At 41.0% G+C, this 26,759-nt stretch overlaps 1 protein-coding gene across 6 annotated transcripts in view; it reads right to left on the minus strand.

Moving 5' to 3' along the window:
* Positions 1-26,759, minus strand: part of RARB (retinoic acid receptor beta) — a 325,381-nt gene that overhangs the window by 33,387 nt on the left and 265,235 nt on the right. For all 6 annotated transcript variants that reach the window (XM_050329913.1, XM_050329904.1, XM_050329895.1 and 3 more), the window contains one exon: positions 13,404-13,545. In XM_050329913.1, the coding sequence (XP_050185870.1) occupies positions 13,404-13,545 (142 nt within the window). The remainder of the gene's footprint in view (positions 1-13,403; positions 13,546-26,759) is intronic.

Below are 26,759 nucleotides of genomic sequence, written 5' to 3' on the forward strand. Positions count from 1 at the left end.
ACACAGCTGGTCCTTAACTAAATGAGGGTGGTGGTCCATAGCTGGCATTAGAAATTACTACCCAGCACAGAATTAACTGGCATTACTAATGGTTCCCACCCCCATCTTATCTCATCTGTGCCAATGATAAGTCTTTCATGTCCTTCAACAGTGTGGGTTTGGGCCCTGAACTCATCACACAGGTTGGACACTTCCTTGCAGCTAGGATGGTCTTCTCCAAGACTGGCAAGTGCAAGGTGCAAGACACACTAACAGAAGAGTTTCTATGAGGTCCTCAGAACACTATTCCATAGCTACAACTGTCATGGGACGCACTGGCTGAAAACTCAGATTTCCAAAAGCAGAGATTTATTCAGTTCCTGGAAGAGCTGCTGAACATCCACCTGCCCAGCCAGCTGCAGGACTGCCCCAGAGCCCCAGGCTTTGTAGCAGACACAGCTCAGGCAAGTCCCAGGGCCTGGGATGCACATTGTGGAAGACAGGAACAGACAAGGCTCTTTCCTGGCCCCCCTCATAACTCATCCTTGAGTTTGATTTTGCAAAACAGAACAATGCAGACAATCTGAATTTTGGGATTCAACCCAGAGTTATTTTTCTGCAGAGCCTTGTTGTGCTGGAACACCTCCAACCAGCTCAAGTTAAACAATTTGCCCAGAGAAAATGTTCAGTGAAGGGGAAACATGAAAGTATGTACAGAAAGAGGCCTGAGTCCCCCTCTTTTCTAATCCATCACACAGCATTAGAGATTAAATACTCATTAAAAATATATATAATTAACTATTAAGAAAGGATATCTAGTGATTTCTCTTAATTGCCTTGCTTTTCCCACACCCCAGTTTCTAGGGAATATTTTTAAATATTCCTCCTCCATTAGTGCAAGGCCCCTTTACCATGGGGTTACCTCACCATTTCATCCCCACAGCAAGAAAGTAGATCCCAAAAGTTGTGAGGCTTATACTGCATAACCTGTGAGAGGTAGTTGATAAGCCTGTACAGTTTCATGTATTTTCATGGCTTACAGTGCTTTAATTCTAGCAGGAAAAATGTTCCTAATAAACATGTGAAGTAGCTATAACTGACTTAGAAAACAAGAGGAAAAGTTGGCAAGAAAAAACTCTGACTCTCTTTAGGACAAGCAGAATTTAAGCCTTCTGCAGAGTTAAAGGAATAAAATATTTATGCTTATTCTTCTCTGCCCCTGTGTACTTTTTCCTGTGTTATGAGAGAGGTTTGAACATATTTTTCCTAATAACAGCTATCTTCTTGCTTTTCATTTTTTATCTTTTTTTTTAATTATTATTATTATTATTTGTACTCCTTTTCATTGTAAAATTATGTTCTGGATGTTCTGATCTAACAGCAGTGTTCACCTGAAGAGGCATCCAAAGGGCGGGGGGGGGAAAGAAAAAAGCATGCATTGAGTTTCTCTTCCAAATTACCAAAAGGGGTAAATCAAACATCCTTCCTGTAGAAAAGTACTGTCAAAAGACTCTTATGAACTAGCACTTGTCCACGTCACTTGTTCCAGGGATCTGGATCATACAAGTTTGATCCCTGAGCTACTCAAAGGGATAACCAGATCGTGTGGCACAGTACAACATTAACTACAAAACCAAATACACACTACCTCAGGACTTCTACACACCAATCTCCAAGAGACATCTAAACTGAAACACAAGAGCCCTAGCCTGCTCCTTGCCCAACAGAGAGCAACAAAAGCTCCCCTGATCTCATGCTTCATCTTCCAGCGTCAATAGCTTTTCTGTATCAGGAAAAAACACACCTTGATGAAATTTCAGATGTGACACTTTTTTTGAGTGGCTTTTCCCACTGTGTCTCCATTAGAAGCAAAACAAACCATGTCATGGGTCACCTAGAAGAAGTGTCATGGCAAGAAAAACAGGGGAAAGACAGTCCTTGCGTGTAAGAAGCAGCTCACACAGTTACGGTGCAGTGAGGGATGCTGAACACAAGAGGTGCAGCAGTTCAGCACATAAGGATGTTCAGTTACTGCTGATTTGTCTTCCTGGGCTGATGCCTCCTCTACTGATGTCTTATGTGTTACCAAATGGCTAAAACCTGTGCAATGCCAGTATCAGCCTTTTTTTTTAAGATACCGAAAAAACTCTCATGCATTAGCCAATGTAAACATCTTATACTTAATTTTTAAAGCCCTAAAAAATCTTAATCTTTGGTACTGGAACATCCTCTAAAAGTACACAATATATAAAGTATTATGCTTTGTAAGAGAATATGTAACTTTGAAACATAATTTTGATTTTGAAATAAAATACTGCTCCCCATAAAGTCCAGCAATTCCTAACAATTCCCATTTTTTCTACCTCTCTTACATTCTGTTACTATTTCCGTAACACAAACTGTAACCAGGTAGTTGGGAGTTAAAATAAAAACACGGAGAGATGAGAAGAGGCAAAGGATTTGCAGCAGCACCCACTGCACCAGGGCTGACTGACAGCAGAAAATCTGCTAATGATGGAAATAGGAGGAGACAGAGCAGGTGAAAACAGTGTCTCTGGATCAACCGCTGTGTCAAGGAGTGATGTCCTCTCCTGCTCCTTCAACCGCGCAGTGATGTCTTCACCAAAACTACCTGCCAAGGGAATAAAGCCTATCCCTCTGTGCCAGAGACCTGGCACCGCAGCCATTTGACAAAGTGCACATGTGCCCGTTTGAGGAGAGAGGGAGGTGATGTCTAAATAATAATGGCCAGTCTTCGCGAGCGAAGATCCGGGGAAGGTCTTTCCACCTTCCAGCCTGCGCATTGGATTTTTTAGGTGAGACACAGTGTGCGCGGAACTGAGCCCACCCTTTAATCCTAAGGTTCATCTGCCGGGGCCAAGCGAGCTTGGACGGTGGCAGCGAGGTCCTTAGGACGTAGGTGGGTTGCCTTTAAGGGCTAACGAGCCCCACCTGCCCGGGAGTGGCCCTGACCGGGAATCGAACCCGGGTCTCCGCGGTGATAGCGCGGCGCCTTTACCCCCTAGACCACCAGGGGCTCCTGGAGGTGATGTCTGCAGCATTTCTAAAACGCTTTCCCTTTTCATCCAGTGTTATTCAACTTAGTATCTCTGTTTGTGATGTCTTAATTCATCCTCAGTGCTAAGTTTTCCTATTTAATTTAAGGAGGGTTTTTTTTTTCCAGGCTCCCAAGTTTTACTGTTAAGAGTTTCCTGAGTTTAAATACACCAAGTTCTGCCTCCAAGAAAATATTTATGGTGGAGCATCGACCTACTTAACACAGGAAAAAACAATCCAAAGTGCAAAACGCACAACACTGACTGCCAGTAATCCTTCTTCCCACAAGTTTTAAGACAAGAAATGTTTAAAAATATAATGCATTTGAAATTATACAAATGTAATACGCTTTGTTAGTCCATCATTTTAAATGGTTTGTAAAGTCCTCCCTCAGAGGATTGGGTTTAAATCATTCATTAACTTGAAGCTGATTGCTCTGTCCTGGAAAGGGGGAAGAACATGGATTTCTCAGATGTAACCCAATTCCCTACCAGAAACAAAAACAACCTGATGAAATTCAGTTACCTAAACCATCTATCATACCCCACGCAGAAGCGTAAATAAATTAAATTGCCAAATGAGTTCCTTCAGCAAAGTCCAACTTTATTGGGAGTTTTAAAATTAACATTTCACTTACTTCAAAGTTTGAAAAAAGAAAAACAGAAAGAAAAGTAGGTCAGCATGTTTCCCCAGCATGTCTTTCTGACTCCATTAAAACTGTCTGTCAGATGACTAACCATGCCTGTAATCCAACTAAAAGCATGTTTGCTTTCTGTTGCACTTTTTGCCAGGGGAAAGGCAGAATTCCACTTAGTTTTAACGCTGAAATTCAGGTAAATCTCTCCAAAGTCAGACAATTTCCTCACATTTACTTACCAAATCTGTTTATATCAACAACAAGCAACTGGTTATGGATGCACAGCACTGAGAAATGATCCCACAGCTCATTAAATGCCGATCAGCCACAGGCACCGCCTGTAGGGCTTTAAGCTACAACTTGTAGAAGTCAGGTTTCAGAGCTGTTGCCTGATTGAGAGACTTTTCATGAGATCCAGATTTAAACATTTAAGAGCTTTCAAAAACATGCAAGCATGCAAACAAGTACTGGAGTAAAGTAAGACTGGGCAAAAGCATTCCTGTTCATCTTGGACCCAAGGAAATTAAAAATCCCAACGCCTTATGATCTTTCCTTTTCCTTTTATAGAATTAGCAGCTGAGTGTTATTTAAGTTAGGATAGAAAAAGTGTTATTTCTACTGCTTGTACACCATCTACTTTAAAAAAATCCTTTACGCTTTCCACATGAGCGCTGAAGAACTGGAGATTAACTGTTCCGATGTATTTTAAAATGAGCATGTGATTCAAAGTCAAACTAAAAACAAATCGAGGTTATTTTTAGAGCACAGTCCTAGGGCCAGCATCCCAGCAGGCGGAGCTGCAACGTGTCAGCCGGCTTATCACAGGCACGGCAATGGAAAACTCCCTCTGCTATTACAATTCATAGAGCGGATGAAAGCAAGTCCTAAGAGCCTGACAGCAGCAGAGGGAAATCCATGGCTTCATCTACTTATGTAGAGATCTTCCTAAACTGTCTTTGAGATCTTACTGGTTTCTGAGCTCACGCTTTCTGTCTTCCACGCCATCAGCACAGGAGCTGCTCTCTGCAGAGAGCCAGCACAAGCTTTGTTTCTTTGCCTGCTGCAGAGGCATCTGCACTATACAAGACCATCTCCAGTAAAGTGATCACTAGGAAAACGAAGCAGCAAGTTTGCAGATATAAACCATCAGGAGGATGTATGCATTCTCACATATGTTTCTCCGAAAAGGAAGGACCAAATATGTGTCTCCTCTGATACAGAGTCCTTCAGGCACATTTGGGTTGCTGCAGTTCAGACTTCCCAAAACTCTTGGGAACAATTTACTGCATTTCTCATGAACCTTGGCTACTGTAGATAACATTTTCAGGTTGGCCTGACAACCAAATAAGCCATGTTTAGCTTCAAGGCCCAAGACACTGGCAATTTGCTCGTTCCCAGACTGATACTTATCTCATCGACATTTCTCCATCCTTTGGATTCAGCATCCCAAAATAATAATAAAAAAAAAAAAAATAGGCATTCAAAGGGAGCAAAAAAGTTAGTAGAGAAACCACAAGGTGCCAGTAGAGAAAGCACAAGCCGCATGGCGCAACGGCAATTAGGAGAAAGAGATGCATCAAAGATGCCCTGCATCTCCAAACAAGATGATGATCCGAATGAGGAATATGAAGCAGTGAACTGAGTGCATAAAAGAAAGAATGGGAGCTCTGAAACAAAGCCTTTGAGGTCATGGGATTGGGGTCTCAGCAGTTATGTCTGCATGACCAAGCAAATGTGGCCTCAGCATCGTGCTTAGGAGTGCAGGGACTGGGTGGGGACTGGCTACCTCTGGATTTCCCATCTGCTCTTACTGCAGTATTGCCCAGCACAGCACACAGCAAGAAGGATAACCCAGGGTCTTCCTTGTCATGAAAGCCTTTGGGATACTAAACTGAAGAGCAGGCAAAGGCTACCCGCAATGGCAACACAAATGCACAGAGCCAGTGTCTTCACAGGTACAATTTGGAATAATGCTATAAACCAAAGTGGGGAACAAGAAATAACAGAAAAAGGCCATGGAAAAAACCAGGTCCATGCTGAGAAGAGATTTTGTAAGAGATACCGGCCCAAAATGCCTTTTACCGGGAAACTGACAGAAGAAAGCACGTGATGATGCCTTAAACACCCCAAAGGTGTGAAAAAGAAAAACTAGACCTCTCTCAGTGCCAACTGTCCTCAAGGAAGAGCTGAATCTCCTGAGAAAGTGGCATATGGCAGGACGACCACAGAAACCTAAGCTGCAAGCACCAACAGACAGGTAGTAGCCACACCATGGGCTCTGACAACGTGGGCTCCCTTAAAGCAAGGAAAAGTTCAATAGGGTCTGAGGCCTTTGCTAGAGCACTGAACAGCAGCACACACTTCTCCGGAGTGTGCTGCAGGTGTAACCAGAAATCAGACCGTATGCTCATTACATCTCCATGTTTCAGCTATAATGAAAGAAAAGTTACTTGCACAAGGACTCTGTGTTGTTCAGCTCAATTCCTTCCACCGGACAAGACCAAGAGCCATTCAGAAAATCCTTTCTCAAAGTACTTCTCCTTCAGAGCATGGTCAGGCACTGCAGTACAAATGATTAGCATAATAACTTTAGAAGTGTCGCAAATTTAATAAAACATCTTGTTAAGCAAAAACGGAAGAAAGGCACACATTTACAGTCGCTGAGGACTAGGATTGATGGATGCAGACAAAGGCTGCAGAGAGCACACGAGCCCGGGTAACTTCTGCCAGGATCTGTGTTGTCATAGAGACAGCAGAGAGCATTGAAAAGTTCACCACGGTAGCTATACCTTAGTGGATAAGTCTTAATGTAACTTCCAGCTGAGGACATGTAATCAATCTCTGTACGAGCTTATTGAAGGAATTCCCTTTATGCTTACTCAGTCCTCAAGAGCCCAAAATGAGGGAAAAGGTTTTAAAATATATATTTTACTACTTTTAAAGACAAGCCAAGCCTTAGTGCTTCCTTTGGACTGGGGGAGTAGGGGTGGTGGTGGTAGGAAGATAACTGTTTCTTTTGAAAAAGAAATTACGTAAAACATGAAAAACTTGATAAAGATATTCAATTTAAAAAAAAAATCCAAAACATTAACGCCACCAAAAAAACCCCCCAAAAAATAAACAGCATGGAAATGGTAATTCTAGGGCAGCCTGGCAAGTTTGGTCACATGCAACAGGGTCTCCCTCTTTCCCCAGACATGTTCCCTACAGAGATGCTCACAGTCCTGGCATCTCACTGCTGCTCTTCTGCCATCGAGTTTAATCACCTCATTCCCTTTTACACTGCTAAACATGGGACTTTGCCTGCTCTGTCTTCCCTCTCCATGCTTTTCTCCTCACATCTCCCTCTCCAGTGGCATTTGACCGCTGATTTACCTTTCTCAGGGCAGCAGCGCCCCTTGACCCTTCTTGGGTCCCTGGCTCTGGGCTCTGTCCTACCACTTGGGAGGCACAGGATGCTGGAGCCCACAACAAGCAGCACAGAAACAGTGCCAGGGGTTGTTTATTGGCCGAGGTCTTCAATTCTCAGCTTACACAATTATGGTTTTCTACGCAAGAATGAGGGGGGGGGGAAAAATTGCAGCACTAGCGTGTTGCAGTTTAAAGTTACAGCTATTTGTGTAATGCCTGAAAGGCAAGAAACAGAAGAAAAAAAAATCTTAGATGCTGTTCATACTTTCCCCCAACATTTTAGGATATAAAGATCAGACTAATTACCAAACAGTCCTGAGCTGAGTAGGGTTCACTAATCACACTCTGCTTGAGGAATTAGGAGAGAATTTACTTAGCCGCATCATGAAAGGTGCCAATAAATTGTTCAGCTGGAGAGTTAACATAATAAAAAAAAATCATTTTTTACGTTATTTTCTTTAGCAGTTTATTAATTGCTGCCTGAAATACTTTTCTGAGAGACAACGAGCTGCAAATGAATTCATGGGCTATTAATCTGCTGTACATGGCACTGGAGGGAAAGCTCATTAGGTGAGCTGATGCAATTACTGCTATTACATAACCATCTTCACAGAACATAGAGTAAATTATGGATAATAACATTCAATCTAAGTTGCTCCTTTAAACATTAAAGCTGGCAAGTGAAAGCTATGCAAAACCAGTGGAAAGGCTAAAGCACAAAAGAGGCAGACCCCAAAAGGAGAAAAGAAGAGCCGATCTGCTTCTTTGAAGACAGAAAACCGATATGAAAAGCAAGAAATGCTTGTTTAACCATGGGAAACAGTGTGCAACAAGTAGAACACAGTTCTCTACAAGAGAATTTTAATTGTATATAGATCATTTTCAGCCACCCAGCATAACAAAGTGTGCATTATCTCTGGCAGAGCACAGGCTGACACTGGAGCACTGTGGGTTTTGTTGCAGGAAGACCCTTCCCATTGGCTTTGCTCTCATCTTAAAAAAAATCTCCTTGCCAGTGATATTGAAAGCTTGGCATTAACTTATAAAAATTATCAATTTCTCAGCCTGAAAAAAATAAATACAACCTTTTCTATCGATCAGCAACTGAAAAAATCTCAAAACCAATCCAACCTTAATGAACAAAATTTAAAAAAAAACGTGATCTCTATGGCTGGGGCACAGCTTCCCTACTATCTATATACTTAAATTCTTAAATTAGTTAGTACTTTTCACAGTTTACATGTTTCTACCTTCAAAATACTTGTAATACAAAGCCTTCCAACCCCTATAAAAAGACACCATTTTCACCTCTCAAGTTAGGAAGGACAGTTTAATCAGCTCATACCATTTAGAGAGAGGAATTAGCCCCAGAACAGAATTCAGGGGTTGGTGATTTCCACTCTGATATTTAGCTCCTGCCCCTCGAGAAAGCAAGGCGAGTTAACAGGTGAGGCAACTGCACTGGAATTTCTGAAAAAGCCCCCAGCCACTGTGTGGTATTTAGGCATTCAGTTAAAAATCTAGTTGTAGCAAAGCAGAAACAATTCCTAAATCCAGTGTTTCCTGCTGGCTAAAAAGAATAAAAATAAACCAGTTCAGTTCTGACTAAAAGCATCTAAATAAAGATTTCATGCATTCTAATTAATTTGCTTTAAAATTACATCAGTGGAATCTGCATGAATGTCTCAAACGCAACTATGCAGACTAGCCCTCCCCTTAGCCACTCATTGAGGATGGAATGATGCTTCCCTAAGGAGTCTGAAAAAAAGTAAAGAAAAATATAAAATACAAACACGACAGTTCTTCAAGTCGATGCTTCCTGGTTGCCAATTTAAACCAGAATGAAAATAAGTAAATCCATTCATTCTATTGTTCAGTAGCAGAATGCGATCATATGTTCTAAGAAGCATGAACATTTATATATTATAAGACTCAAGCCCGTGAAAAGGAGCAAGAGACATTTCTGTGTGAGTTTAAAAAAACAAAAACAAATACAGAGCACAGAAACTGGATTCTCTCCTCTTCATGATAATTTCCCTGCATTCCCTCCCTTCCTCCTGCCCTCCCTCCAGAGAGGTTAATCGTAAGCAGATTTACAAATCTGAATTGCTTCAGTGCACTGAAGCAATCTGGAACAATTCTGTACCTTTATAAACATAATTTTGCCTTATTAGAGCTCACTGCAGATGTTTATGCCAGTATGGAGGGCTTCTCTGCACTGCACCCTGCTACATGGGCTGGGTTGTGTCTGACAGGATCCCAAAGATCATCAAGTACAGTGACAGTCCCTGCAGCCTGCAAATTTTATGAAAGAGGATGGAAGGGCTGCTGGGCTAAGCTGGACAGTTGTGGCAAAAGGAAGCTTCCTTTTCTTCCCACTTGAACCTACAAAAAATCAGTTCAGGTTTGCTTTAAGGGCAGGCTTCACCTTACAAAGCATCTCATTCCCAGCATCCAGCATTAGTGTTGGAGAGTTCTGCCCAGCTTCCCTCGTGCTCCCTTAATTGCAGGAGGCAGCGACGTACGTATGACCCCTCACCAGCTCCTGAGCACCGAGGTCCATGCATCCAGGCAACAGTGAGCTTCTTGCTGACACCTGGGGTCAGGCCAAGGATGGTGCTCCAACATCAGCTTAGAGGTCACGTAATAGAAGGGCAAAGGTTACTTTCCTAAGGCTCTCCATCACATAATTGAACCACTGTCAGCCTTAGTGGCCTTCTCACTTTAGCAGCAGCAGCAAAAAAAAAAAGAATCCTACGTGATCACCATTTGTCTCTACACGGTTATTAAAAATATTAGCAGGCTGAAAGGGTAAGAAGGACAGAAGTGGTCTAGAGCGGGGACAAGAGCCCCAGTTGCACCTACGTACCCCTAAGAACCCACACATGAACTGAGGTGGGACAGCCATACAGCAGTCCCCAAACCTGATGTGGTGCTGGTGGAGAGGTTGATTCCAGGCCGTGACACCGAGCGGTGCAGCTCAGGTTACAGAGACAGCTCAGGAGTTTCTGAAGAAAGGGTATCTGATGAGAGACAACAGAGCTTTATTTCAAGCTGTGTTTTGCCCTGTTGTAGGAAGATAAGGCAGCCATCACTAAGTCGTTTCCCCTCACACCCTTTGTCTTGTCTGTTTGGAGCACAAACTTTTTGCAACAGGAACTATACAATGAAAGCCAGTCCCTACACTAGCGGGATCCAGTTTCAGCGGGTCTTACAGATATTATCACAAGGCAAATAGCTACACTCCTGCCCCGGAGGCAGTCTTGTTATTGACCTCTGTGATCAGATCTGGGGAGTAACAAGGGGTCCAAGATAACTTTTTTCCCCCCATACGAGTAAAACAACCTATAAAGAAATGCAAATTCGGTGCATTCCTTCATTGTCGCACTTCATTCTCTAAAACAAGATAAAAGCACACAAGAAATGCTCAGTAGCTCTTCTCTTTCAAAACACTGTACCCCCACTCTTAAAACCCTACTTATCACACTGGGTAGGCACCCAGTTCCCCTCTCTTCTCTGATGTTTGTGTGGAAGGCTCATTAAGCTCAAAGGAAGTTGCATATGCAAGTACTTTTGAATGCCCTTTAAAGGTTGAACAAACAAACACAGGACTGTAGCTTTTAAGCACAGATTACTCTGTATACTGCAAATCAGCATCTACTCCTCCTTAGTTCCTTGGTGTTCCTATTAGCAGGTGCCCACCTCGATTATTTTCCCCATTTGGGACTGGTTTGAGCATTGTAGGCTTGTTTCCCTGTGAGATTTCTCTGATACTTTTTTTCTGTCCTTTGTTCATGGCTTTCACGTTACAAGGTAACAAACAGAACTGTAAGAAGACAGAAAAACAAAATGTGAATAACTCACTGAGGGGAAAAGAAAGACCTGTATCTGGTAAGAAAAAGCCGAGTGACAGATTTGTCTTTGTTTACATAAACTTCTAAAGAAATGGAGTTGAAACCTAGAGATATGTATGAAAGAAGGTCAGATAAGAAAATAGTTTTTCAAATCTCTTAGGAGATGAAAAGCTCCTGTTTATGAAGGAATAACACAGAATCACTTCAGACTTAGTTCTTAAACCCAGAAGACAAGACACACTGCATTCAAACTGATGACATTTAAAATAATTGGTCTGTTCCTTTGCAAATGCCTTCTACAGAAATGCAGCCAGAGGACATCCCTCACTTCTCCCCAGGATCCTCTGTTCCCCCTCCAACCTGCTATCCCCATTTCAGTGCCTGTAGTGGTTTGAGATAAAGGCAACTGCCAAAGGGCAATTTCACTCAGTTCACCCCAGCAAACAGGCAGAGCAAAAGCTTAATTCTTGCTGGCAAAGCTCCAGCTACCCTATGGGAAAAAACAATCCATCACCTAAAAGGCAGTAAGCCTTTATAGTTTACCCAAAGTAACTCTGGTTAACACGTTAGAAATACTGCTGATATTTCCAAAACCTACTCCGATGTGACGTTACAGCATTTAATAAGATTACTATTCCACGTCAGCAATAAAATCCTTAAGAACTCAAGACCAACAAGCCCTAAGGTGAGAAAAGTGCTTTTCCTTCTCTTCCAAACTGCATCACACTGTTTTTATCAGAGAAAAAAAGCTTCATGTGCACAGATACATATGCAGTCGAATACTTATCAATAAAATCCTCCTCATTCCTTCTTTCATCTTTATTTTTAGCCTACCTTCTCATTTACTCCCATCATGGTTTTCACTCCAGTAGATCTATATTTAAGTATAGATAAGTGCACTTCAGGCACACAAGAAAACTAGAAAACCCAACAAGGACAGTGAAATAATGAAAACCCTAAGACCTCCTCCTCCCCCAGTAGCTTGAAACTTTTCAAAACCCACAATTTCAGGTTTCCATGAAAAGGAGTAGGAAACACAGCACAAAGTTTCTAAAGACATATCTGGTTCTTTCTCCACACCTCAACATTCTTTCTGTGAGAGGAGAGAGCCAATGGGAGAGAGAAATAGGATGCAATGAGGAGGGACAAGTGTGACTTTAGGACTGCTTTGGCTCCTTCCCAAGTACAGAGAATGGAACTACTGGGATGTCCCACATAATTCAGAAAGGCAAAACGCTGAAGATGAGAACTGGTTTACATTGCAGTTCAGATATAAATGTCTCATCCTTGTCAATTTTCTTTTCCTTTGGTCCTTAAAAATCACTCTTGTGGGTAAATTAAAGTTAAGAAGTGGTGTTGGGCAATTTTTCCTCCTCTCTTATGCGCACACTGCAAATCTCTGTAGTGTTTATTATTGGAATTGACCTACTGAAATCAGGAACATCACTGATAGAGGTCAAAACCCTCTACAATTCAACAAATCACTACATCAAAGACTTTTTTGCTACTGCAATCAATCCTATAAAAATGAGAAAGTTTCAGAAGCATTACTCCACAGGGATTTGAGAAAGGCTTTTTTAGCTATATTTTTAGGCTTGATGTTGATATCAATAAACCGGAAAAAGTTAAAAATCACATATTTCTAGAAGAATACTTTAAAATGTTAATTTAAAGGGCAAACCGGAGATTCCTAGAAAAGAAAGGAGAGGAAAATCCCTTGGGTTTTTGGTGTGCTTGGCAGCACTTTTGCACAGTCAGGTTTACTGGCTTTGCAGGTTTAGAAGAGGATTTGCCAGCTCATTTCACCTTTCAGCGAAGTTTCCGGCAGCAAAGACAGAAGGTTCGAGGCCATTATACCATCAGCTTTGTAAAATGGCACAGACTGATGCTACTGCTAAAAGAGGGCCCTCTGGCACAAGCACCGGCACTGGTGTGAGGGAGAAGGTTAAGGCTGAAGCAAGGCTGCTGGCTGCTGCAGTGGGAAGTACCTGTGAAGTGACAGCCCAGGCTGACCCCAAGCCCAGCAAAGCCTCAAGCCAGTCTGCAGGGCAGAGGAAGGACTGAAACCAAGCTTAAGATGCTTAACTATTCTTCCCCTTACACCCTTTTCTAGAGCAGATGAGAGATAATCCAATCTTAAAACAAGTACCTGGGGGTTTGTTCTTTCAGAAAACCTGGCAAAACCACCCACTTGGCATTCTCACACTCACATGGGGTGGCCATGCCTCACAAGCAGTGTGTTGCACCAAAACGTCTTAACTGATCGCATTTAGGCTGCAAAGTTAAGGACTCAGAAGTTTCCAAAGTACAGGTCTAAAGTTGTGCACCAAATTCATATTCCTTTCTTGACCTATGAATGTAGATACTGGCTTCAATCACATAATTGCATAATAACTTTTTCCCTTAGGACGGCCAGATATACGTAGGATACGACAAACAATAAATTGTTTCTGAAGACAACTTACATTCTTTGGACATTCCCACTTCAAAGCACTTCTGTAGTCTGCAGTACTGGCAGCGATTTCTGGTAACTTTATTGATAACACAGTTTTTATCTCTGTGACATGTGTAAACCATGTTCTTCTGGATACTCCTGCGGAAAAAGCCCTGAAATTAAGGAAAAAAGAAATCAAGTAAACTTTTGAGCTTCCCATAACCCTTAGAGACAGGCACTAATGTTGCTTTAAAATAACAAAAATAAACTCAAAGTTATGGCTGGAGTATAGTAACTTTAAAGACTCATTATTATTATAATTTAGTACTGTTTCTTGCAACGTATGACTCATCTCTTAAACAAAAACTAATTATACAATGCAATCTAAAGCCAAAATAAATAAGAATCAGTAAGAGCATTCAGGAAATTAATTCCTAGATTTTACAAAACAGCTCAAATAAAAATGGTTAGGACTTTTGGATGTAATCAATGAGTTGGGTAAAGAGCCTTCCTAACAGATCCACTTGCAAGTCAAACACTTGTCCAATAACCAATAGACTCCCTCAGCCTAAAGGTCCTGTGTATTTTGTTATTGCAGAGATTCTCTAGTTCGAAGGCTACATGTCAAAAGAGAAATAATTTGAAACCCAGGTTTCTTAGCTGCTGAAACTCCTACAGCAATTAATGAGGCTTCTGCAGGTGGAAGAGTTCCAGCATCAGGTTACTGAGTTGTGAACTTGAAAAAGTTGCCAATTACAGCACTTTTTCTTACTCAGATACAGCTGTGAAAATAATCAAGTAATTACAATGATCTTGAGTAGAAATAAAGAAACCTAGAGGTCTGGTTTGTACTTAAGGAACACCATTTCATTGGGTTCCTCCTTCAACAAGTGAAAAAGAGAAAAACAGCCATAAATGGTAAGGTTAGGTGGCACAGAAAAAAGGCAAACCCCAAGTTAATTTCTTTATCTGCACTAAATCCCAAGCTTTAGATAATATCATATAATAATGAAGAAAAAAAAGAGGATTACTTTAAGCATTTTAGAGCTCAACCCACAGATACTCAGTGAAAGATTTCTGCAACAGACATTTGGAAATTTGACAGCACTATTTAACCTTCTCACTCAGATTTTGAAAATTGTTTCAGCAAGCACCAGGGTCAAATTTCAGTCAACATCGCAGCATTATGGAAGAATAGTTAGCAATTTAATATTTGTTGGAGGGCTTGAGAGGTTAAAACTCTTCATCCAGCCACATGTTTACACCCTACAGGAAAGCTGTAAACTTGATGCCACAGATGATAGCTCTGTGCCCACAATGCACTTATCTAAAGATGCAATCATGGTAAGCTACAGAATTGGCTCTACTAGAAATGCTCACCGAGATACACAAGTAGTTCAAAAGCCAAAAACCCTATCAGTCAGAGTTAACTGGGAGAGTTTCTGGCTATATGATCAGGGAGTGGTAGGGCAGGCAGTAAGGGCTGGTCATAAATTCCTTGCACAGCCAACATGCTATAGATGCTAATGTTATGAAAATACCTCAGATTCACTCAGAACTGAAAAATGCCTCCTTAATCACATAACCCCTGGCAAAAGTTTCCTGCAGCTCTTGCACAGGCAAGTCTCATCCTGAGGTTAGCTCCTCTGATTTAGGAGATATTTTATACTACCATCAAACAGGTAAATAAAAACTTTCCACTTCTTTTCCTTAAGCTACTGGACACAGAAGAATAATTTAAAGCTATTTGTTTAGACAATTAAAACCTTTTAAATTATCAATGAGACTGCTATTTTATATTCCACTCTTCTGATCATAACCACTGCTCAAATCTTTGCAATGGCAAGTATGGCAAGCATGAGTGTACATTCGTTTACTTGCCAAGAAGAAAATCTATGGTAATGTTCACTTATTCCTTTCTTGCTTTGATATTTCCCTAACTGTGATGCCCGGCTCTGTGGTAATTGCTGTTGATGCAAAATATGACAGTGAGGAGTCTATGGCATCTATTTTGGTTTAATTCAACAGCAGAACCGTGCTGGTTCAAGTGTTTCTCTACAGCTTATTCCATCACCACTTTGTAGCTGGAAAGATCCAGGGGAAGCCAAGACTGGTAGCTTCCAGGGCAGCCACCCCATCTTAATTCAGTGCTACAGGGGAATTAACACTCACAGCCACCGATGGAATCACTCTCCTATCGCCAGCCTGAGAGGGTAGGAAACAAAATGGCCCAAATGAACAAGTCACCCAATACTGGTAAAAGAAGAAACAGCTCTCTGCAAATGTGTCCATACTTCACCAAAATATAACCGGTAGCTAATGGCAGATGGATCAGTTGTTCTGATATTGAGATACAGGTTCTGCATCCTTATAAGCTAGGGTTTAATTACAGCCCATCAGGAAGGAAAGCGGAGAGGGTTGCCTCAGTCCTTACCATACAAGGCTGACCACATAGCCCAAAAGAAAACCACAATCCAACTTCTGCAGACAGGAAGTATAAAGCATTCATGAACTCATTATTAATATAAAAGGCTTATGAAGAACAATTTTGGAAAAAAACAGATCTCCTGGTTAAAATGAAGACAGTTTCCTCAACAGCCTAACCTCCCCAGGCAATGCCTTCCATAGAATGAAAGATATAGATGAGGACATTAATCGTGGTACAAATTACTTTTTGACACCTGTATTTGATTTTCCTCCTGGAGTTATTCAAGGAACAGAAAGAAAATGAACTTGTTTGCATAAAATATTCAGATGAAAAGATGCTTAAAACTAAGGACATGGTTCTTGACTGTATTTTAGTGCCCATTCCCTAGTAACCCCAAGGCAACATTGGGATATTATTCCTATTAAGATTTGTGGCAAACTAATTTTTAAACCTCAGCAATATGTCACCAGAAAGATTTGATTTTAAAATTTTCCTCTGGACAGGCACTAAGAAAAATGCCCAGATTATAAATACCTTTGCAGACAAACCCCAAACCAAAGCCATCCTAGTAGGAGAGACAGGAATTCAGGCACCAGCGAGTGAGAAGCATTTGTTGGGCACTGGTGCTCAGTTTTCCCATACGACTCCATAAGCCTGGTGCCCTGCAGCCACAAGTTTTGGGTGGCACTGTAAGCAGGGTCATGCTGAGAAACATTTCCTGAATCTGGGCTGAAAAAAACAGAGAGGGTCCTGTCTTTCTCTCTGCAGGGGTTTGGACCTCGCCTGCAGCTCTGCAGTGAAAGAAAACCCTGCAGGACACGGGAATGGGCAGAGAGGGTGCTTGCTGCCCACTTAAACAGAAAAGCACATTTAAACTATGTCAAGGCTGGGTTCCAAATAGCACATGTATAATACTGGCCTTTTCACTAAAAACAGCAAAATTAGAAGCAAGCCTAAGTTTTCCTCCAAGTCCTTTTTGTCAAATGATTCCCATTTGATCTCACCACCTCAACAGTTTCTTCAAAAACCAAGAAAATCCAAATGTGACCTGCCCTTAAGAAGTTGTCAGAAACTTCAGAGACAGCAAAACTCTACTGCTTATAAATTATTCAACCTCTACTGCCTACTGGCTCTTGGAAAACAATCTACTACATACTATGATACATTTACCTTGAAACAAATCTGTTTGGCTGAATATTTACATGAGCCATTTTTTATGCAAATATTTTAGCATCCTGTCCAAATTAACACCCTGTGATGGGAGATGAAACACTCCTCTGCCAAAAACGATCACAAATGATTCTTTCTTTGTAATTTAAAATGCCCTATGAATATATATATAAAAAAAAATCCCGTTCTGCAAGACATAAAGCATTACTGTCATACATACATACTGTCATACATAATTGTTTTTGATAGCACCTACAAAGTACTTGAATTTAGAGTAGAGGAAGCTACTGAAGGCCTATTGGGAACAGTGATTTGCTCCGATATTCCTTTTATCCACATCTTTCGAAAGGAACATGGATCTTGTGTTTTTATTTTAGCAAAGACAAAGCTTTGTGGAAATCACACTTTTGAATTAATTCTGTTTTTCTCAGCTGCCTTTATCAGTATCCTTTCTACAGAACATTTTGGACAAATATTTCAACTTGTAATCTCATCTTTTCTGTGTACCACGCCATGCTCCTCCCAGGCTCACCAATCTTGTTATCTTAATGGATGACAGATAGAGTATCACTCTGACCATGCCACATTAGGCATCCTCATTTACCGAGTGCAAGGAAAAAATGCTGAGTATAAATTATTCAGAAATCTATTGTATCAGCGTGTGTTCTCTGAGCATCCACCAGTGGCAGAGCAGACAGATTATTTTTCACTTTTAATTATGTTGATATCTTATCTGCCCCACTGAAAGCAGAGAGTGATATGTGAAACCATACATATGTATCAAGGAGCAAATAAACCCGGGTTCCTACGTCTATTGCTTAGAAGTAAATAATCTATTTAGTCAATCCAACTTCAACACAATGCCGAAAAAAACACCTCATCCCATTCACCACTTACTTTTGTAGCATTTGCCTGTGAGTGCATCAAACTTTGAGAGCTCAGTACAGAATTTGTATATAGAGACAGGTGCCTACAGAGAATATTAACTATTTCAGTAGTATTTTGAGTGCCATTATGGCCCTGACTATCAGAATACAAAAGACCTCATTAAGGATGAGCCCTCGATATAAGGTAAAGTGTTTATGAAGTCTTATGGATTTGTTAGCATGAATTCCTACCCTTACATATCTCATCGGGAATCTATACAACTCCATCTCCTTCACTGTCCAGTTGATTTTGGCAAGGCAGATGATTTAGAGCCCAAGTTATGCACACTGCATGAAGAGATGGATCATTTGATCTCAACAATGTCTTAAAAATATTTTGCCAGCACAGGACATGCCAAATCTTATTTGCAGGCGTAGTGGGCTTACAAGCTGAAAACTTGCACAGCAAGTCAGGGACAGAGTAATCAGCAGAGAAGGGCTATTGCGAGCTCAATCTGTTTGAACAGCCTGCTCAGTTCATCTGGTTCAGCTTTGATTACCCCCAAATACAGGCAGCCAGCTACGACTCCTGCAGATTTAGAGGCTATTCTTTGGTAAATTTGCAAAAAAGCTTCTGAGTGAAGCATACTGCTGCTTTATCGTAAAAGACACAAAGGAGCAGGAAGGACTTTTCTACGGTACAGTTTATCAGTCATTTATAAACTTTGACTGAGCTCTGAAAGATAAATACCAATAACAACCAAAAAGAAAATCCAGCCTACCACATACCTGAAACCTCTGCCATTACCTTTATTCTGAAATAGGGGCTGGGCAAATAAATATGTACCTTTTTTTACACAAGAAATCTGTGATGCATAGCCTCTTTTCAGTCTCTCTATTTTAACCATTCAAGTTACCCTCTATCCTTGCTAATCCCGTAAAATGTATTTAGACAAGGTAAAGACCCCATTCCTACTCTCTCTGGAGCATCAACAAACATTTAAGATATTTCTCAGTAATGGGATCTGCACAAAACTACTTTGTTTTGTGACTAGGGAATTGCCCAGGTACCTTCATGAACTGAATGTGGTTTGCAGTACTTTTATGAAAAGGTAGCAGGAGTCAAGGAACAACAACAAAAAAAAACATTCTTCACCACGTCCTGGTAGGACCAGCACTCATTAGGCAGAGACACACAATTTTTAATTGTTAAACAGGAATTTTTGCTCTGAAAGGCCTTGGTAACATGCAAACTCAAAAGTGGAGTTGCATAGAAAGGCTTATAAAGGACCTAAAATCCAGCATATGCTATTCAGGGATACCATACAGACAAAACACACAGCAAAATGGCTGCAGCCAGAATACGAGACCCCACAACTAATGAAAGCTACCAAAGCAGCTATCTAAAAGGAAGCTCAAAATGAGCCTATTCCCAGTTGCACAGCACTTTTCCGGGATGTCTGCACTGTCTATCACACTTTGGAAGTCACGGCTTGCAGAATAAACAAATTAATTGTCTGACATTTTGGCTGGAAACCACCGCTGGCACAAAATGGAAGCAGCTACAACAATAAGTAAAGGAAGGCTCACTGCCAGAAAGCAGGGAAATTGTGCTGATTGTGTACGTCAGAGCAGGACAGGCAGATCTTTGCAAAAACAAATGAATAAATGCTGTTAAATGCCAATAGCTTGTAGAGAGTACCTAGAGATGCCAGCCAGCCAGCGGAGGAGGAGCTGGGCACCAGTCCACCCTGGGAACGGCTCTGGGTTTATCTGTCACTGCTTGTATTTCCAGCAGAAACTCTCCGCTCGCCATCCACATTTCTGCTCATCTAGCCATTTATTCTGCAGATGGAGAGCAGCCATAAGATTCCATGGCCAAAGAAACCCAAATTTACTATTGAAACCAGTGTGGCAGTGATTTTTGTTCTTTTTAATTGACAGAATTCAAAACACTTCATAAAAATAAGAGGCTTGCATACAGAAATACAGACCTGTGGACCTAAGAGCAAGTCACTATGGGGACAAAATGTCTATTATCTTTTGATTATTGTTACACAAATGGAAAAGTTTGAAATGTTTCAAGGTTTTCTCATTTCTTAAATAGAGAAAAGGGCCCAAAGGATGTGGACAGACAAATAAGGAAGATATCACTCCTTTCTAAGCTACCACAATGGGGATGTTCATCTGCAACTGCAAAAAAATCTCCAGCAAAGACAGGGCAGGCCATGCTTGATAAATCCTAACAGTTTCCAAGGTGAAAAAGGTCTTGCAGGCTTCAGAGGGCAAGAAAAAAAAATTCTGATGACAGAGTTTGAAAAAAGTTATTCGTGGGGCTACTAATGCCAATTAGCCACTAGCCACTACTGAGGCTGGAAACAAACACCATTTTTTATGAAGCCCCATGCCAACACATCTGATTCCACAAACCTTGGTCTGATGTCAAAACCATGCCCCAAACCAACTATTGACTACCTTTTTTTTTTTTTTTTTTTTTTCCCCCAGGGAGTTTGAAACACTTCTGCTTGCCAGCTGGCAGAACGGCAGCTAACAACAAAACAGGGGAGATGTGACCCATCAGCTACAAATCTGTAGCAACTGGATTCTTCCAGCGAAGCTACCACGGTATCCCTACAACTACACTCGGATTTTTCCACAATTTCGATTTTCACTGAACTCCTGACCTTTTTAGCAAGCACGTCAAAGTCTCCAGACAGAACAGTCATCACCTTGAAACAATATGTGAGGGGAAAGAACGGCTGAGATTTTCTGCTTCTCCACTTCACTGATTTAAACAGAGAGGAAGGCGCTGGTATGTGCTTCCATCTGCTTTCTTCAAATTAAAAAAAAAAAAAAAAGGAGATGGAATGTATATAATTAAAAAGTTACAGTTAACTTCCTTTCAGTCATGTCTGTAGGATGATTTTTGGCCTGCTAGGGAACTCCAGATGGAAAGAGTAATGAATATAATTTAATACAAATAACAGGAGATCAAAGAAGCGCTTTTCTGAGTTGCAGCACACTGAGTTATTTCACACAGTTTAATGGAGAACTCAGGAATGAATTATTGCATTTTGCTGTTGTCTATATTTTTGTTTATGCAAATCAATTACCTTTAACCTAATTTGTGAAGGACCAGACCTCTAATCCAATAAAACCATAAAATGTCACTAGGATGGTCGTACAACTGGCTAGCACTTATCCAAAAGGCTATATGTTGTTAACTGCTCATCGTTTTTTTCCTCTCTTCCCCTCCAGTGCCTCAGGATTTATACCACCAATTAAGACAATAATGAGTGCCCCAGGTTGACCTCCCAGAAGCAAGAATTAATTAAGCACAGTATTTCTTCGTAAAGAATGACACTTTTCCAAACCATTTATGTAGCTGCCCTCCTGCATGGAATCACAGTGTCACGGAAGACTTTCCAGACTGTTATCCCTCAACTGTATGACTGATTCTGGTTTACACTTATAATTCATGTCTTTGTTTTTATCCATTGGGTTTTCGGGTAGTTGGAGCAGGGTGACCGTTTTCCAAAGACAATGTCACAATTTTACTAGGATATATGTGGGATTTTTTTGCACAGAACTACAACAGAAGGACAGTAAACAAAAGCTATTCTAACCAAAGTAGTGGACCTCCTAGTAAAAACAAACAAAAAATCCCCACCAAGCTATGCCCATGCAGTGACATGCAGATTCCTGCAGCAGGCAGGACAAGGAAAAGACTCATGTTAGCTATGCAATTACCATGCTGCAATTACTTGTAGCAGTCCCTCAAATTAACCTCTCCTTTTAGCTTCTGGCAGAGATGGAAACATGCAAAGAGGAAAGGGCAAGCTCAAACACAAACCTACAGGGGAGAAAGAAGGTGTGTGCATGCTCCACGGAAATTCCCCTCACAGGCAGGCTTTGTATCCTCCTCCTCTTCCCCTCCCAGCCTTCCCCACAAAAGCTTGCAGAGTTCCCGCACATACTTGGCTCCAGGGTTATTTATCCAAAAAGGCACAGGGACTTTATTTAACTGTCAGGCAATACAAAAATCCCTGCATTTCTGCACCATCTGAAATTTATAGAGGCGCTAGTTTCTAACCCGCTATCAGCAACTCAATGTTTACAGCTCAGCTGAAATAATAACACAAAGTATGCCACAAATATTTATGCATGCCTGCAAGCTGGCTGAAGTGCAATTCCCCTCGCGCTAGCGGAGAGATCCACACAGTTTGCCTGCACAGCCAGCTGTTCCCTGCTCCCTCCCCAGCCGACCCGGAGCCAATGCAGCTCCCCAGCCTGAGCCCGGATGGCTGCGTGGGTGCCTGTGGGTGCTGGCCCAGTGCCCACCTGCCAGCTTGGCAAAGAGATGGCTCTGGCCATGCCACAGCACAGCTCCAGCTTGTCTTCAACACCCAGCGCGTTTCTATTCTTTTTTCTGACCTGGGAGGAGTTTTAAAACCTGCCTGATCCACAGCAAGCAAAGAAGTTTCTGAGGAGGAATGAAGTGCCATATGAAAACAATGCAGAAAGCAACCTAAAAATACTCAGAAGAAATAACATGGACATAAACTTGCCAAAATAAACCAGATATCTTGAGCGCTATGCTTCCTGGTACAGTTTTCAGGCATCTATCTGAATGACTCATCAACACATGTTCATTATCTCCCCATAATTTTTTTTTTGCTCTTAGTTTTGACAGTTGACATCTAAACAAATATGTTGTACCAGATCTCTTGAAATCTGGCAAGTAATATCTTGTACTTACTACTTTATGCTACGCTCTCATTCCCCTGCATTCGGCAACAAAGAAACTCTGCTAATACAGAACTGTGCACTGAAACCCTGCAAAGCGTAGAGTTTGGTGAAACTTGGATGCCTGGAGACTAGAAAACAGAGTTCAAGTAAACACCCAGAAATATGCAAGTCTGGCTGTCTCGTACTGGCAGTAGTCAAGGAAAATTACCTTTCCACACTGCAGCTGAAACTCATTACCGAAGGCGACAGCAGAGAGATGAGTTGGAGCTGGACGAGCTTGGAAAACCCACCATTTTTAAGAATGAGATGGTGGCCACACCACTCTGCCCAGTTTCTGTACACAGTCAAAGCACCCACAGTCAAAATGGTCTCAATATCATGAGAAAGCAGGCTGAGAAAGGTGGATGAAATGCAGCCTGTGCCAGTGCAAGGGATTAGCAACTGCAGAAACAGAGCCAGAGAAATCAACTGACTAGTTCCTCCAAGCAATAAGGACTCTTAAGGTAATACTAACTGGAGAGATGTATCTTGTTGCAAACACCAACATAAATCACACTGAGATGCTGAAAAAGCATCACAGCTTTCAGGACAAATGCAGTGCTGCATCTACCTTACCCTGTGTTGGCCACCACTAATCATTCAGCCAAGCTGCAGGGAAGCAAGGGAGAGTCTAGGACTGGGCAACTTCGACAAGTAGAAAACATGACCTTTCAGATATGAGCAAATGAACTGGAGCTGATTAATCTAACACAGGAAAATCTTAGCAAGACGTTTTCCTGTTTTCTCCCTCCCTTGCCACACTTCAGTCAATGGCCAGATTCAAGCACAGAGCTCATATAATCACAAGATGATCATCCTTTCAGTTTACAAAAATCACACGGACGTAGGGTAAGATGAAAGGTCTTTTCAGTTAGCTCACCCATTTGGCTCCTGGATGCTGTGCCTGCGTCTATCCTGTTCACTTAACACTCTTTTCTTTCCTTTCAAAAAAAATGCCTAGTTTTCCCTTTTGTGTCAGTACATGTAATAGTCACTGAGCATCACTATGGATGAATGTGGACTGGGTAAGACCCTTTGCAGCAGCATCTGAGAAATGCCTTGATCCTCTGATCCAAAAAAAGGAAGAAAAAAAAAAAAAAAAAGGTAAAAAAGGGGTAGTGCTTATTCATTTAAAAAATGATGGGTTGCAGAGCTCTCTCTTAAATGGTTTGCTTAAATCTTCCTAAATCTGGAGTGCTGCCATTCTTTTGGACCAGCAGAAAGCATATGAAGATCACAGTGTGCACTGAAGCAAGGACCTAATAAGTTACAAATATATTTAGCACAGATGCACAGGGTTCCAAAGTAAGGCAAGCACTCCAGAGACAGGGAAGACCTCTCCCCTGTTTGGAAGATTCATCTGGAGAGCAGCCAGCCAGGACACTCGTGGGAGGAGTGAACAGTAGTCCATTGGAGTGGCTGCACCACAGCTATAAATCTCTGCTTTCCCTGTTAAGTGCCTGGGAGGAGGGAGAGGGAACCAGGCAGAGCTGACAGTAATGGGTCCCATTAAATTGTCACTTTTAAAGAGACTCTAAAACAAGAACAAACTTGCTTCGTAAGCTTTTGATCAGTTTCCCTGATACCAGGCAATGACAGACCCTGCTCATGTGCAGTGGCTGGGTCTGCTGGCTCTCCCCTCCAGCACTAAGTTTGAATTAGCTGGAGTGAAATCACTAACTGCAATTACAGCTAGCCAAATCTACATTTTTTGGCACTACTTGCAACTGCATCTCACCTTGTAATTTATGCATCCGTTATTCTGGACAGGGGAGCCAGAAACAATACACCTTTTCCCCCTAAAATGTAGGTATTATGATCCAATTTTTATTGCATAGTAACTTTTCCCTCTGAAATATATATTTAAATGAGATATTTTAAGCATGACCACATGAAATCATAAGGGACTTTATACACAAAAATGTCTACCTCTCATCTGTCTCCTGAATTGAGTTGTGGAAATTGTGGGGACTCCTATATATTATTAAAAGGAAGACTAATTTATGAATAGGGACCCTGAATATTTGGTAAACTAGCTGTAGCAGCATACCAGTTAAACAGCTTCTATGCCAACATATCAAAACTACCAATTACAGAATTGGATGTATGGCTTCTTTAAACACTGCAAGTTTTCGTAACTGGAGTGCTGCGATGCACAGGTGTCACACCTAGAGTGTCCCCTCTATATGGAAGTTAATATTAACTCTGAGTTAGTAACACTCTGAAATAATCAGAGTAGTATAAAACAGAAAGAAGGACACAACGTGTATGTAATTTACTTGATTCTCAAGAAACAAGGTACTCATATTTAAAGACTATAGCAAAATTCAGATACAAAGAGGGAAAGATAGACATAGGGCTATAATCTCAACCTTGGGAGTTTCTGGTCTTTGGAATGGTTCCTCGAGAGTGAGAGAGTCTTTTTAGTAAGGTATTTGTTTTCTTTTACAGGATGAAGGAAAAAAAGAATGTACATAATAAAACTGGAGAAAGAATCTCTAAACCTGACTGCACTGGAAATACTGAATCTTGGAAAATTACATCTAGTTGTCTTTCTTGCTATAGCACAGATGAAAAGTAGCTCTGCCAATCAGAACAGCCCTGGGATTCATGCTGCAAATTCAATTGCCCTCCACTTCCAGAAGAATCTAAAGCAAATACCCCTTTAGGAAATTTCCTCAAAGGAACACTTCATTCGGGATTAGAAAGAACCTCTGTTTCCATTATCACGTCAGTCAGTAAGTGTAGATGGCAATGGAAGGCCACATTCAAGGCCAAAGTATTTCTGCAAACTGAGAAGCTGACTGTTTAAGAACAAGGTGATTGTTTACAATAAGCAGAAAGTATAGATAGGTGTATCTTTCAAAATAAATTCAAAATAAGTAGCAAACAAAGAGCATCTGAATATCTACTTAATATATAAGTGAACAGAATTAAAAATGGTTAATTCTATTTTGTACCATTATGAAACCCCTTAATTTTGGATTTACTTCTCTAAGATGTGCCATTCAGCAAACCTTTAAGTACTTGCTAAGAAAAACACACACTATGATTGAAAAACATGCTTAAGGCAAGAACAGCAGTGATCCCAACCATCTCATCAGCACCAGTCACACTCAGCCAGAGTGTGGCAAAATATTCTACTATTCTTTCTTCCAGGGAAAATAGTGCACCTTCTTTTGGGGTCCAACAAGCTACCCTAAATCTAAATTCAACAAATCAATTGTTTGTATATCCTTCTCTATCAATTTCTTATTAATCAGTTTCTTTTATAAAAGTTCCACAGTTAAAAAATGAAAGCTAGTTCATTTTAATTTTACATATCTGCAATTGCTGTTCAGTACACATAAATATGGCCCAGTATATATATAAAAAAACCAGGCCAGTACTGTTAACAGAAGATCTCAGAGTATTTAATTTCTACGATGTTTACTCAGATATCCCTATTTCCTTATCTGCTAAATTACCTCTGCAAACAGTACTTTTAAAGACCACGTTATAAAACATTGCATTAAACATGGTGGAAAGCTGCATTTTTTTCCTACACTTGTACAACTTTCCAGGTGTGCTCAGGACACCTTGTACTCCACATCTATAATCAAAGGCCACATGGGGTCCTTAAAATAATGGAGAGGCATGAAATAGAGTGACAACATGAGAACAAAATAAAGGGGGTTTCTCTTTATCCATACTTAAGAAGAAAACTGAAAATGTAAAACCTACTTACAGGAAAATAAAAACACACTCCATATCCACTGCATGCAAACCAGGGGATGTCTCAGCAGGCAAGTGTACCAGCCTGAATCACAGCCCACCTGCTTCTGGCATCTCTGGTCCGTACGACATGACGTGATTAGCATAGACAGCACTTTCACACATGCATATAATTTACTTAATTCTGTTGAAGCTGTTGTAAGCCACCCCCACATTATGATCAGGTGTGAGCCTCAGCTCTCTCAGCCATCTGCTAATAAGCCACAACAGCTATGGGCAGGTGAAAGTTGGATAGAAATGTGACAAACACACCTAAAAGGACTCTTCATTATTTACCTTGGTGCGAGAAACCATGATTCACCTCCAATAATGACAGGTACATACACATGTAAATTTGAAGTTTCTTCCTTTTATGGTATGT

This window comes from Myiozetetes cayanensis, unplaced genomic scaffold (assembly GCF_022539395.1).
Source record: "Myiozetetes cayanensis isolate MyiCay16 unplaced genomic scaffold, myiCay2020 scf1, whole genome shotgun sequence".
Lineage (NCBI taxonomy): Eukaryota > Metazoa > Chordata > Aves > Passeriformes > Tyrannidae > Myiozetetes > Myiozetetes cayanensis.